Source organism: Gallinula chloropus (genome assembly GCF_964237585.1).
Source record: "Gallinula chloropus genome assembly, chromosome: 2".
NCBI classification, from domain to species: domain Eukaryota; kingdom Metazoa; phylum Chordata; class Aves; order Gruiformes; family Rallidae; genus Gallinula; species Gallinula chloropus.
In genome coordinates, this window is record NC_140086.1 from 15559045 (window position 1) to 15572150 (window position 13106).

General features: G+C 47.3%; 1 protein-coding gene across 1 annotated transcript in view; it reads left to right on the forward strand.

Moving 5' to 3' along the window:
• Window positions 1–269: 269 nt before the first annotated feature.
• Window positions 270–13106, forward strand: part of SAMD12 (sterile alpha motif domain containing 12) — a 171902-nt gene continuing 159065 nt past the window's right edge. The window contains exons 1-2 of the mRNA XM_084280399.1: window positions 270–317; window positions 1416–1500. Of these exons, the coding sequence (XP_084136525.1) occupies window positions 1470–1500 (31 nt within the window). The 5' untranslated portion in view covers window positions 270–317; window positions 1416–1469. The remainder of the gene's footprint in view (window positions 318–1415; window positions 1501–13106) is intronic.

Genomic DNA, 13106 nt, shown 5'->3' on the forward strand with positions numbered 1-13106 from the left:
CGTCCGACGCCGCCCAGTCCCCCACAAAGGGCGTGAGAGCTCGTCCGGCGGCGTGGGAGGTCGTTGGCCTCGTCGGGCGCTCAGCGCCCCGGGCGTGGCGGGCCCGGGAGCGGCCGGGCCGCGGGACTGCATTTCCCAGGGTGCCGCGGGGCGGGCGCGCGGCTCCGCCCGCCTGTCAGCGGGAGCGCTGCAGGTTGATCGTCGCGGCTGCAGATGAGCGGAGCCCGCGCGCGGGCGGGGGGGCGGCCGGGTCAGCGCCGCCGGGGCCGGGTCGGCGGCCGGCGCACTATGCGAGGCCGGGAGGATGGCGGTGGAAGGTAAGGGCTCCGCGTCCCCTGCCCGCCGCCCCCGGGGTCCCTCCCCTGTCTCCTCCCCTGGGCACTCACCTGCGCCGCGGCGGGGCCGGCCCGGCCCGGCCCCGGGGGGAAGGGGGTCTCTGCCCGCCGGCGGGGCCGCTCTGCCGCCCGCTGCACCGGCCTCGCCCGCGGGGCGCCCGGCCGCCTCCCGACCCGCTCGGCCCAGCAGCCCCCAGCGCCGTGCCCGCCCCCGGGCCAGGTGGCGCGGGGTCGGGCCGCGGTGGCCCGCGGGGGAAGGCAGCGCTGGCTGCCCGCGCAGCCTGCGGCAGCCGGAGCCTTCAGTCCGGCAACTTCCCGGCGGGCCCGGAGGTGCCGCCTCTCCCGGCGAGGGCAGCAGACCTGCGCCGCCTCCCTCCGGAGTGGCCCCGGCGGCTCCGCTCAGCTCGCCGGGCTTCTTCCCCGCCCCGCCGCCCTCCCCCGCGGGAGCCGGGGCGCCGCCGTCCCCGTGCCGCCCAAATCCCCGGGGTGCCCGAGGCTGTGATAGCCACGGAGCTTAAGCAGCCCCCGGTCGTTCTCTCGCGTGGGCGCGGAGCTCTTGGCGCTGGGGTTTGCTCGGCCCCTCCTTCCCCCGTAGGAGATGCAGGAGCCCAAGGGCCGAGGTCCCGGCTCCCGGCGAGCCGGGAGGTGTTCCTGAGATGCCCGGCTCCTGGGGGAGTACCCGGTAATTGAGGTGGTGCCTACCAAGGGCTAGAAAGGTGGACGCTTTTCTGAGGGCTTCCAGTAGATGCTGGGCTCCTGCAGCAGTCTGACGTTGGCTGCCTGTTCCCTTTCCACGGGGCTTTTGGGAAGTTGGAGGAGAGATGTGGCAAGGTTTATAGGAAAAGGCAAATCCATTTTCTTGCTGTCTGCTTCCAAAATTCAGTTGGTTTTCTAGTGCTTAAGAGTGAAGCATTCTAAATACCAGGGTTTCTTTCTTGCTTTCTTCTGTGCCCTTGGGAAAGTTTCAGAAGTCTGGTGTGAAAACCAGCTGTCTGAACCCTCTCCTATGCTGAATTTGGGGTATACTGGGGTTTTTTTGGGTGCTCATCTTGAAAGACCACCTTGAGCTTTGTTTCTCAGATACGCTGAGATCTACAGTTCCATCAGAGACCACTTGCTTTATTGCTGAAAATCATGCTGAAGCTGTCTCTTGTTGAGTATGCAGGTGAGCACCACAAATGATAGTCCAGCAAAAACTTGGGCTTACTAATGGCAGTGGGCAACTTAACATCCCTGAAAAACAGCTGCAAGTAAAGGTAAACAAGCCCACTATGTCCCAAAATGTGTCTGTGCATCCAGAGTTGTCCATCCTAAGCTGTAAGCCTCAACATGAGTCAGATTTCTTATGCATGAGCTGCTTTACTGAATGGCAGTTTTGAAGGCTGTAATGACATAAGAAAAGGAACGTGGTGGTCCTGAATAAAAGCTTTGCTGCTTCTGTAGCAAAAACTTAGCAATGTGAACTGGGCATGCGTGCCCGGTAGTGGGTAAGTAAGTAAATGGAAAGGGCTGCCATGCACCAGATGGTTCGTATGCCAGCAGCAACCCCTATTGCAGCGTGCTCTCTAATGTCATCCTCCTTTATGCACTTGGAACTCATTCCCAGTCTGTTTGCTAGATATTTTCAGGTCTGTAATAATTCCTGTCATATCTGCAGTGCCTTCCATCTGAGAATCTCTAAAAGCGTTGTAAATATTAATGAAGGAAAGCTCTGCTAAAGCTTTGGGAAGCAGTGCCTTTCCCTTCTCTCGAGATGTTTCTTTTTTTCTTTAACTCCTTCTTCCCATTTCCTTCCCCCAGGATGCACCCCTGCTGTGTTCTCTCAGAACAGGCTTTCTTGCCTGTGCTTTCCTCCCATTCATGGTTTTTCTCCCTTAACTTTCTTGCCTTTGCTAGTACCTTTGCACTAGCACAGTAAGATGACTGCTTACTACTTTGACACAAGTAGCCTGTGGCCGCAATTACCTTGTGCAAACAGAGTGCATACACATTTAAGGGCTTTTCTTACCCATCACTTTCTGTTGGAACTGTCTTTGTGTGTTGGAACTTTTCTTTGTGTGACTGTGGTTAAAAGCGTGCTTCGGTCTTAATGCATCCAGTGCTACATTGCAGCCCTGGGTGTGAGCCATGGTCTTGTCGTGAACTGTGACCTCAGGCAGTGAATGTGTGGCACCACAGCTTCTGTTTGGGAAGCTGAGAAGTTACTCATGGCTCTGATCGCCACAGCGTGAGGGTCATCCTCTTGTCAGAAGTAAAGTTGCTGTGGAATCTTCTAAATTGATCATTTTGTAGAAAAAGGCCAGTTTGCTGAACTCAAATGCCTTGGACTTGGGAAACCCAGAATGCTTTATTTTTATTATTATTATTATTCTAGTAGTTTGATTTATTTGTGTTCACTTGAGAAATATTTTCCTGGTTTGCTGCTTGATCTTGAGAGCATAACCATCTGTACATCAGCTCTGGAGGCTTGGAAATAAGGAGAGCCTGGAAAACCTAGTTTAAGCTGAGGTCGCCTGGCCTTCCAGTCTCTGCCTTAGTCAGCTAGGAACTTGGCTAGGGTGAGCTGCCTGGGTCTTCAGGCCTTTTTATAGAGTGTAGCAAGGCTTCTGGGCCAACTGGCTACTTGTGCGAACTTGCAAGAGGCTGACTCTGGGATGCAGCTGACAGGGAGCTGAGAGGTCCCTGGGGCATAAGGGATCCACAGATCCTAGAGCATGGGAGTTCCTGGCTGGAGCCAGCATCCCACATCCCGCTGTCCCACCAGCTCTGCCATGGCTATTGTTCTGCGGAAACCGCCCGTTTGACAGCCTCAGCCACCAAGCCAGAGACTCTGTGTTTCTCTTTTCAGAAATGCTCTGTGTGGCTGAAGTGAAAATGCCGTGTAACTTCTAGTTTGTGCAGAACCTTTGAAACATTTCTGATTTCATTTTATCTGGCTGTTGAAATCTTCCTCAAATTTGATTACGTTAATGCTGTCCTAGCGTGGTGTTTAGTTATGGCAACAAACATGCAGCAGTTTACTTAAGGAAAACATCCCAAGTTTTTTACTGGGATAGCTGGCAGTGATGGGCTTGCACATATGAACTAGGAATTTGGAGGATACTGCTCTTCCTTGCCAGTTATATGTATTACATAGCTGAGTGTCCCAGAAGAGCTTATGTTGACTGGAAGATCCTTTGGGCTGCGTAGTACCAGCGCTTCCTGACCGACGGAAGGATCGGTATGTGGATGGGGAAAGGGAATTTGTGCTCCTTAGTATGCGCCCATCTAGATGGGAGCACTGCCAAGGTAAGTCTATTTTTAGACCAAACAGTTTTGACAGTGTTCCTTTAAGTGTGGGTTTTGGTTTTTTTTTTCCCCTCTAGTAAGACTGAAAGAACTAGGTCAGAGCCAGGAGAAAAAGGCTTTTGATCTCTGCAACAGTGTTCTCTTTTTTTTTTTTTTTTTTTCTTTGCTCTTGTGCAGCAGATACAAAGGGGAAGAGGAATAGTGTTTTCTTTCCACCCCCCCCGCCCCAGCATTTATTGCACGAGAGAGTGAGAGACTGACAAGCAGATAATGTAAACATGCAGGTAATCCCACACAGCTCTGTCAGATCCCCTGCAGCTCTGACCTGTGGTGTCTTTGAAATTCCTGAGGAAAAAAAAGGGTGCTCATTATACCATGGAATTCTTTCATAGTGTTTGATGAAGTTTGGTCTAGCACCTTTCCTGCTGTGTATAGGCTTCTGAAAGTACATACGTGTGTTTGTTGCTGGTCTCATCCTGGAAATTTATGTAAACAACTTCTGTCCTGTGGCTCTTCTGTAGCCAACATGGGTTGGCTACAGAAGAGCCACAGGATCTACCTACAGGAGAATACTGGATCTACCTACAGGAGAATATTTTTTAACTAAGAAGTGGAGTCTTGCTGACAGAAAATGACAGTGACTCTGGCCTTACCCATCGGTAATCCTCAAGAGGGCTAGAGGCTCAAAGGACCTTAGGGCATTCTGGAGCGTGGCATCTTAGCTGCCTCAAGACTCAAGTTATTTGCAGTTTGTAACTAACTTCTATCAAAGTGATACTCTGAATTTCAGCAACATGATATATCTGGCTGGAAAGCCTTAGTGCTCAGCCAACTCCAATGGACATTGAATGATGCTGTGTGTTTCCTCAGAGACTTGAGATATGGTGAGCTCATAGGTGTGCTGTGCCAACTCTGCCAGGAATGTTAAAGCAAGTTCAGGACTATCCAAAAGACAGTTTTCAAGCAGGTTTCAGTGTAGGCACCTATCATGCAGTTCCAGGGTGTGCCCAAAAGTACAACTCCTTTGACAGGTATTCTGTTAATCAACTTTGTTGTATTCCTACACCCACTCCGGGCTCAGCCTAGATGTCTCCGCATCTCAGTTTCCAGAGAATGTGATCTAATACATGGGTTTTCAGCACACTTAATTGCCTGTGGAGCAAAGAAGTGACAAACCCTGTCATTCAAAAGCAGCATGTGCTTCCATCAATGTGCTTGTTTTCTTCAATAATTTCCAACCACTCCTTAGTTTGAGGGACTCTGACTTGTGCCTTGGGAAGAGCTGCCAGTTGGAAGCAAGGCTGAGACATGCAACTACCTCTCCAGCTGAAACTGTCACATCGGGTCATAGCAGAGGAGATGGGTAAGATCAGTGATGGGTGTGCACACAGGACAGAGAGAGCAGTAAGACCACAATTTCAACCTTTGGTCTTGGTACCAGTTCTGTATGTTATTTAGTGATCACTTATGGCAAAAATGCATCCACAGTGGTGGGTTTCCAGACTCCAACATAGGTCTTTTCCCATCCACGTGTACGTGGCAGCCTTCTTGTTGGGCTGTAACATCTATATGCTCCTTTCTTGCTTCGCAACAGCGCACCTTCAGAAGATGGGGCTTCCCTTCTTGACCCACCACCACCCTCCCACCTCACAGCTGTGCATACAGCTTGGTGGCAGCGCCTGCTAAAACTTACCTATCTAGTTTGATACACTTGAAATAGTCACCTCTGTCACAGTGCATTGCATCTGCCTTTAGCAACATACATAGTCAATGATCCCTCTCCAAAGGAATAATGTAGATATCTAAGGCCAGGAGTCTCTTTTGGACTGCAAGTCCTCATTTTGAACAGGTGTACTGTGCTCCTCAGGCATCATATAGGGCGACAGGGAGCTGAAGTTCAGAAGGTGCATTCTGTTGTGGGAATTAGTGACCTCAAAGTGAAGCTGTGGCAACAGAGGACACTGAAGTCTCTTTGAGTGTTGGCAGTGATGTATGGTCGAAGGGAAAGAATGATGCTCTGAAAGTTCATGTGCTTTCTCCACCAAGAAGAGAAGGCAAGTGAGCAAATGGTGAGTTAGAGAAGAGATGCATTTACTAACATAATAGAAAGTACTGATGAGGTCTCTTGATGTTGGAGTTGCAAAGTGGTGCTGGTTGTTCAGCTATGGCCCTGGAGAGCTTTCTGTCCAACACATCATCTGTGTAGGCTTGCAAGTAAGTGCAGACCTCGGTATCAGGGTAGCACCATAACTTTTTGTTGTACTCATTGGACTCTGAAAGGGCTACAGCTAGTTTGCAGAGGTGGTAGAGTTGTTGGAGTGCTCAGTGCACTCAGTATTGAGTTTCTGGGTTTGTTAGGGATACTGTATCTGGTTCTGGTGCCAGCTTTCTCTGCTGTGCTGGCTGAGACAGCTGTACCCTCTTGTGCCCTGTCTCATCTCTCTTTTTGTCCAAACTGTATGATCTCAGATGCAAAGACTTCTCTTTTATGTGCACAAAAGATATTTAGAGGTTGGGACTGAGCAATTCTCTTGGGGGTTATTTCTCATGAAAACTGTTGCCTTTGAATGAGTACAGGTATTTATCTGTGCAGAGTAACAGTTGAACAGTCCAGCCCTCAATTGTTTGTTCAAAGCATGCAGAGAATGTGGAGGGAGTAGTTCTGGAAGCTGCCAAAGGCAAAGGTGGAGAAAAGGTCTAGAAAATGGGGTAGTTTTGAAGTCTTCTGAAACTGTGTGGTTGGTGGTAGTCAAAATACCAAATAGTATTTCAGGCACAATGAGGAAGAACTCAGAGCAAGTCAAGAAAGATCTTTGTTTCTATATCATTGTGTATTGCTCTTGGATTTCAGTACACCCTGCAGTTCTGCTTGCTATGCCCCCAAAAGGGGACAGGACTGGAAAGGATATAGGAAAGGACAGTTGGTTGGTGATTGTGCTCTCTGAGGGCAGGCTACAAAGAGTATGATTCTTTAGCTTGGAGAAGAGATGACCATGGGGAGAATCCTTAGACATTGATGAATGGTTTGGAGAAGGTGAAAAAGGAACTAAGGACAAGGCAGAACTAGGAAGCTGTAGGGTTTTATGCTTAAAATAAAAGAAGGAAACACACACAACACAGTTCCCCAGGTCCAGATTTTAACCTTGGGTAACTCCTACCTGCAAGGAAAGATTGATTCGTGTGCACCCTGCTCTCATGCCATTTCCTTACACAGTGGCATAAAGGGCTAGACTTTGACCCAGGCTATCACCGAGTGGTTGGAGATCGTCTGGTCCAACACACCTGTCAGGGGAGGATCACCTACAGCAGATTGCACAGGGTCACACTGAGGCAGGGTTTGAATATCTCCAGAGAAGGAGACTCTGTGCAGCCTGTCCCAGGGCTCTGTCACCCTCAGAGTAAAAAGTTTTTCCTCGTGTTCGGATGGAACTGCCTGTGAAACTTCCAGTTTGGGCCCATTGTCCCTTGTCCTGTCACTGGGCACCACTGAAAGAGTCTGGCCCCATGCTCTTGACACCCACCCTTTAAATATTTATAAGTGTTGATAAGATCTCCTCTCGGTCTTCTCTTCTCCAGCCTAAACAGCCCCAGCTCTCTCAGCCTGTCTTCATATGACTGTCCCAGTCCCCTCATCATCCTTGTAGCCCTTTGCTGGACTCTCTCCAGTAGTTCTCTGTCTTTCTTGAACTGGGGAGCCTAGAACTGGACACAGTACCTCAAAGTAGAGGGGGAGGGGGAGGGAAACCTTCTGGCCATACTCTTCTTAATGCACCCCAGGATACAACTGGCCTTCTTGAACATGAGGCCACACTGCTGGCTTATGGAGAGCTTTTATGACAAAAGTCTAGCTCGTCTTTTGTGCATCCAGAACAATTCCACTCACAAGAACTTGATTTGCATCAAGTAATTTGAGAAGAGAATTCATCCAGGACAACCCAGAAATACAGAGAGATGGGGAATTGGGCACTGAGCTATAAGAATATTATCAGACAGGGTCATGATATACAAGATAAGTAGCTGTCTTTCCCAGTATAGAAGAACTGATACTGCTCTGTAAGAGGAGCTGTCTGTTGTGTCAGGTCAGTGGTATTGGGTGGAAGAAGGGGCCCAACATTAGGTTGCAGCTGTAGAAATACCATCCTGGAAAATACCAGTTCCCCACAGCAAGGTAGGACTGGAAACTGCTGTAGTGACCTGCACAAACAAGGTAAAATGTGGTCTGAGGGAGACCTTCAGGATAACCTGAAGCGGATCTACAGATCTCACCCTGAGTGTCTTCTGCCTTGAGTAGGCTGTATGTTCTCTCAACTTTGCATAGGGTGCTTTTTCTCCCTCCAGAAGTGTCCTGTGACAGGACTGCAAAGAGAATGATGAGGGAGTTGCTGTCAGCTGCATGTTCTCAGTGCAGTGTGAGCTAAACTTGGCGTTAAAGAGCAGGTATGTTGACTGGAACCATAAGACCGCGCTAATACGTGCTGCTCCTGGGCGAAGCAAGCAAATGGACAGGGGGATTGAACTTGTATTGAAGTGAACTCTGTGTTCAGTTACAGCATCTAATCTGCTTGCAAGCTGTGTGTGGTGTGAGGAGGATGTTTGATGTGGATTGCAGCCTGTCTGTAGTGCGGTTCTGTCCGTCTCTACATCACACAGAACCTCGCCAGCTCATGCTCTGAAGCTGAACATTCAGATGATTACTTCTCCCTGTTCCCCCACTCATTTGCTCTCCTCTGCCCTGGTTTTGTGGCTTTTTCTTTCTTTTTTCCTCCCCCCCCCGGAGGGGATTTTAGTTGAGTTGATTTGCTTCTCTACAAATAGCCTACTAAGAGCAAGAGAGAGACTTTTAATAATGCTATTTCAGAAACATAAAGAAAGAAGAATTGTAATGTGTGTAAATAGAAGCTTTCTCCTGAATCTGTCCTCTAGCAAAATAATTGCATGCTCTCAGCTAACGGTTTGTCGCTACACAGATCAGCTGGGGCACTACAGTGAGTGGGATGCAGCGGTATGAGTAAGCAGTAGGAGTGAAAAATTTTACTGGGGGAAGTAAAGAAGGCATTTCCAGGCTCTTCAGTTAAATGTCCAAGGGAAGGGGCAGCCTGCAACAATGATGAAGGAGGTAACTTTTAGGCAGTTGAGAGAAAGCCAGGACTGAAACCAGAAGTCAGCCGCCAGACTGCAGGCTAGTTATGCAAGTGAGAATGAATAAATGTATTTTTCTTTGCATTTTGATGACTCTCTGCATCATTCATGGGGCAGGAAGTAAAGCCTGGTTCCAGAGCTGAATTGCAGGCGTTTCTGTGCCACATGTTCAGCAGACACCAGCTTTCATGAGTAGGGCAAAGGCAGTGCTGTGTAATGTGTGCCAGGGACAGTGCACCTCTGGTGCTGGAATACAGACCCAACCTGTGCGAGTGCCTGAGCCGTTCTCTGTGCGCTAGGTAGGCTCAGCAGTGTTCAGGAAGGGTTTCTGATGTGCTGCTGGCTGCTGATAGAATTGCTATTAGGACTTGAGAAGAGGCATTCTTGGAAATATAATTTGTGGTGGAGTGTGACTAGCTAATCTCCTAAGCAGTGATTGCAAGGCAAATTTCTTCCAGGAATAGTGGAACTAATGAAGACTTGTTTCTTACCAAGGTGTGCTCTTTATCTTTGCTGTCTACTTCCTCTCTGTATTCACTGTGAAATCCTCAGAGGGCAACAGTGGTGCCTAGTCTGGCGTTTAACTCAGTTGGTGACTGACAGTTGCAATGTGTGGTGGATACTTTTCCTTCAGAGAGCAATTATTTTAGGTTTCCTCCACTCTATCTACCCACTGATTTTATTTTTTTTTTGTTATTACTTCTTATCTCCTGTAGATTCTTCTTATCTCTTTGATTGCAACTCTGTGCAACTCTCAAACTTGAAATCCAGAGGACTTGCTTCACTTTTCAGAAGCTTTGTAAAAGGTTGCACAAGTCTTCTTGCTAATAGAGGATGAAATTAGTTTGCAAAACAAATTACTGGCTGTTTTGTACTGTAATCAGTGCTCAAATTATGTGCCTGTATACATGTGATGCATGTAACTTACTGACCTCCATTACTTGGTTCACTAAGATCTGTTTTGTTCTGAGCTAATTGCATTGCTCAGTAGTCCCCTTTGCCAGTATCCCCCCCTTCCTGTGTACCTGTACGGGATTTGTGGTAGATTTGCCTTACCCAGTGAATTGTTCCATTTTTCAATGAGCCTCTCTGTTGCTAGTGTAAATTCAAGAGCTGTTTGTACCAACTGTGCAGTTATTAAAATGGAATGAGAAGATGCCTCAGAAGTGGTTTGGCTGTCCCATCATCATGCCTGCTTTTTGTCATGAAATCCTGTTGCTGTTAGGAAGGCAGAACTTGTGTTGCTGAGGCTCCAAGGTCTGTCGTGCATAGTGATGATATGCAGTCTGTCTCCTCAAGAGCAGGTGTAACAGAAACTGTCTTTTATGTTTACAATATCTGCTATAGTCTATGAGAGAAGAGACAGCAAGTGGATATTGTCACACATACAATAAGTAGTTTCCAGTAGGAAAATTATCAAAAATGTACAAGTAAATGTCTTAGCTGAGTAAACTTAGGTGTGTACATATCCTGGTGGCATGAGGGTCTTAAAGGCAAAGGATTTATACCAGAAGAGAATTTCTTATTCTGGACTTAGCTTTTCTATTCTGTAGACAGCTAAGGAACCTTTCTTATCTCTATAAACAAGATTTGCATTGCCTTCAAGCAAATTAGGTGTTTAGTTTGATTCCAGATGAAACTCCTAAGTTACTCATTCTGCTTTATTGATACATTTCTGATGCTGTAATAGATTCTCTACTGCAGAGGTGTGTGTAAGAGATGTATGTGGAGCGTAGTAGATTGTCACACATTTTTTCTCTTCCTGTGTTTCACTTCAGTTTTGGCCAACTACAAGAAGAGAGGCTAGAAAGACAACTCACCCTGAAGGGCCCTGAAGGTACCACAGTGTACAACTTGCCATCTATGTCTGTCTGAGCTTTGAGCTCAAAGCTCAAACCTACGGGTACAGTTCATCAATAGCAGCAGCTGACAAAGCACCCCACAGCTCAGCACTTGCCTGGCTTTCGGCTCAGCCTATCTGTAGTTGCTTAATGCTGATTTTTGTTGCAGATCAACAGGAGCAGATTGCTAGTCACCAATATTACTTCAGTTATGTACTTTGGGACTTCAGCCTTAGAGGAAGTTTCTGATAGTGTAATTTGGTGTGAAGTAGAGACGTTTCTGGTTGGTTTAGTGAGCAGCTTTGCTCTGTGTGAATGCTGCTGATTTGGTGGCCATCAGATAGGCAGATTCAAGAAGCAGTGGGCAAAGTCTTGAAGCTACTTTCTCAGCAGTTACTAGCAGAACTTACTAGGAGGCAACATTAGCATCAGTTTGTATTTATGTGAAAATTTGAGCGGTCCAAAGTGATGGGTTGGGGGAACTGTGCTGACTGACATTAACTGGAGATAGGACTGTATGGAGAAGTAATTCTATAGGCAAAAGCCAGTTTCTCAAAACTAGAAACTGCTTGAGTTACAGGAGTTACAGAAACTGATTACTGTGGAAAAGTTTTCTGCCAGATAGTCAAAATAATCCTAAACATCATGGTACAAATTAAGGTCATCTTCATTTGCTGTTTTTAATCTTGTTTTTCAGTATTGTAGAAGTGGTACTAATGGCTCAGGTTGGACATAATCTTTGAAAAGATACCGTGTTTTCTAGGGTTATTCAGAGTTACTAATAGAGTACCATCTCCTGGAAATACAGGAAGGGTTTTGCAGTGCAGATCCTTCTTGCTTGTTTGGCCAGTGTGAGCAGCCATCTCGATCTGGAACCAAGATCTCAATGTGAAGATCCCCTCTCTGATCAGCCCAGTTAAAGTAGGCTGTGAATGACAGCAAGCAAAAAAGCCTTGGGATGTTTGACTAGTTGGTATTGAAACGCAGCATCTGGAAGTGTGTAGGAATCTGACTGAAAGCACTGACTGCAAGGCTTGGTGTGCTTGGAGATTTAATTTGCTTTTGACAAAGAACTGGTGAGAGCTGCTGTCCAAAGGTCTGATCTCCTTTCCTGGAAATACCTGTTAAAGCTTGGTGACCTTCATGAAGACCTGAGATGGGTGAAAGGACATGAGGATCATTTTTGTAAGGTCCCTGCTATGTCCAACCTGAGTTTGTTAATGTTCCAGCTGACTTCTGTCTGTCAACTATGTGGCATTTTATAGTGGGAGTAGGAGGTGGACTGTATGGACTTACCTCTTAGCATTCTGGAGCTAAGTCTGTGTCATGAATATATAAAACAGGGCTTGCCTGTTTGCCAGGACTTGACACATGAAAGTCTTCTAAGGATTGTTAGAGGTTGGATGCGTATCTCCTGTGCCTGCTTTTTGTCTCTGAATAGCAAAAGCTAGCATATGACTGTGATGCACACAGAACAGGGCACATGAGTAAGAAGATACTATTTTTACTCGATCGCTTTTTAGAATAGAGTAATTGTTATTGCATGTAACTCAAGTACTTGCCAAATATGCTTTAATGTAGCCGTAATTGATCTGCTTAAAATTTTAAGCAGCCAGCAGTATTCCCACTGAAGCAAGTGGTTACGAAACGCTTGACACTGTAGGCAGCAGAGTGCACAGAGGTAGCGACTGATCATAATTTGATCTGCTAAGCCTTGAGCCTACAGATGGAGAGACAAAGAGTTTCCATCTGCCCGTGCAAAACTTTGGGTACATCCAGGCTGTGTTTTGAAGAGTGCCTTCAGGCTCTTCTCAAGGCAGGATTCTCAGCGTACCCTCTAGTAAAAGGCAAGGCTTGCCCCCAGATGCCAGTGACTTACCATGGCTCTGGGTGACTTTTGTGTACCATCAGGCGTGCTCAGACAAGCTGTCTCCTGGCCGCTTGCCCCCCAGGAGGTGGCGAGGGGAGTGGAGCCCTATGGTGCCCCACGAGCTCTCCTTCCCAGCTGCATACAGGCGCCGTAAGGGATCTGCGTGGGCACAGAGCTCGGCTCCCGTGTACTGACTTCTGCAGGGCAACAAATTCTCTTCCTCTGTATACGTGGAAAGGACTTGGGTTTGTGTTCTAGCATGTGGAAAAAATACACCGTGTATTGCATTAATTTTGTTCCTTCCCGAGTCTTTTAGGACAGATGTGGTTATTTTTCCATTTTGGGTGCTCCACTTACTATTTTTTTCAGTTTTGACTCTCATAACTTGGCAGATCTCATCAGCCTTTTCTTTAAAGTTCTGGAAAAGTGGCTATTTTCCTTGAGATTCAGCTCTACCATTGAGCTAGGAGTATACAAGCACTTAAGTACCGTTGTTTTAAATAATACTTTGCTTTGTAAATGTAATCTCAAGATCTATAGTGTCTGCCAGCACCATTCATCATGTGCTTGTTGCTGTGCAGTCATCGTTGTACAGAACATCCACCCTCCCTCCCTGAAAGCAAGCAAGTTCCC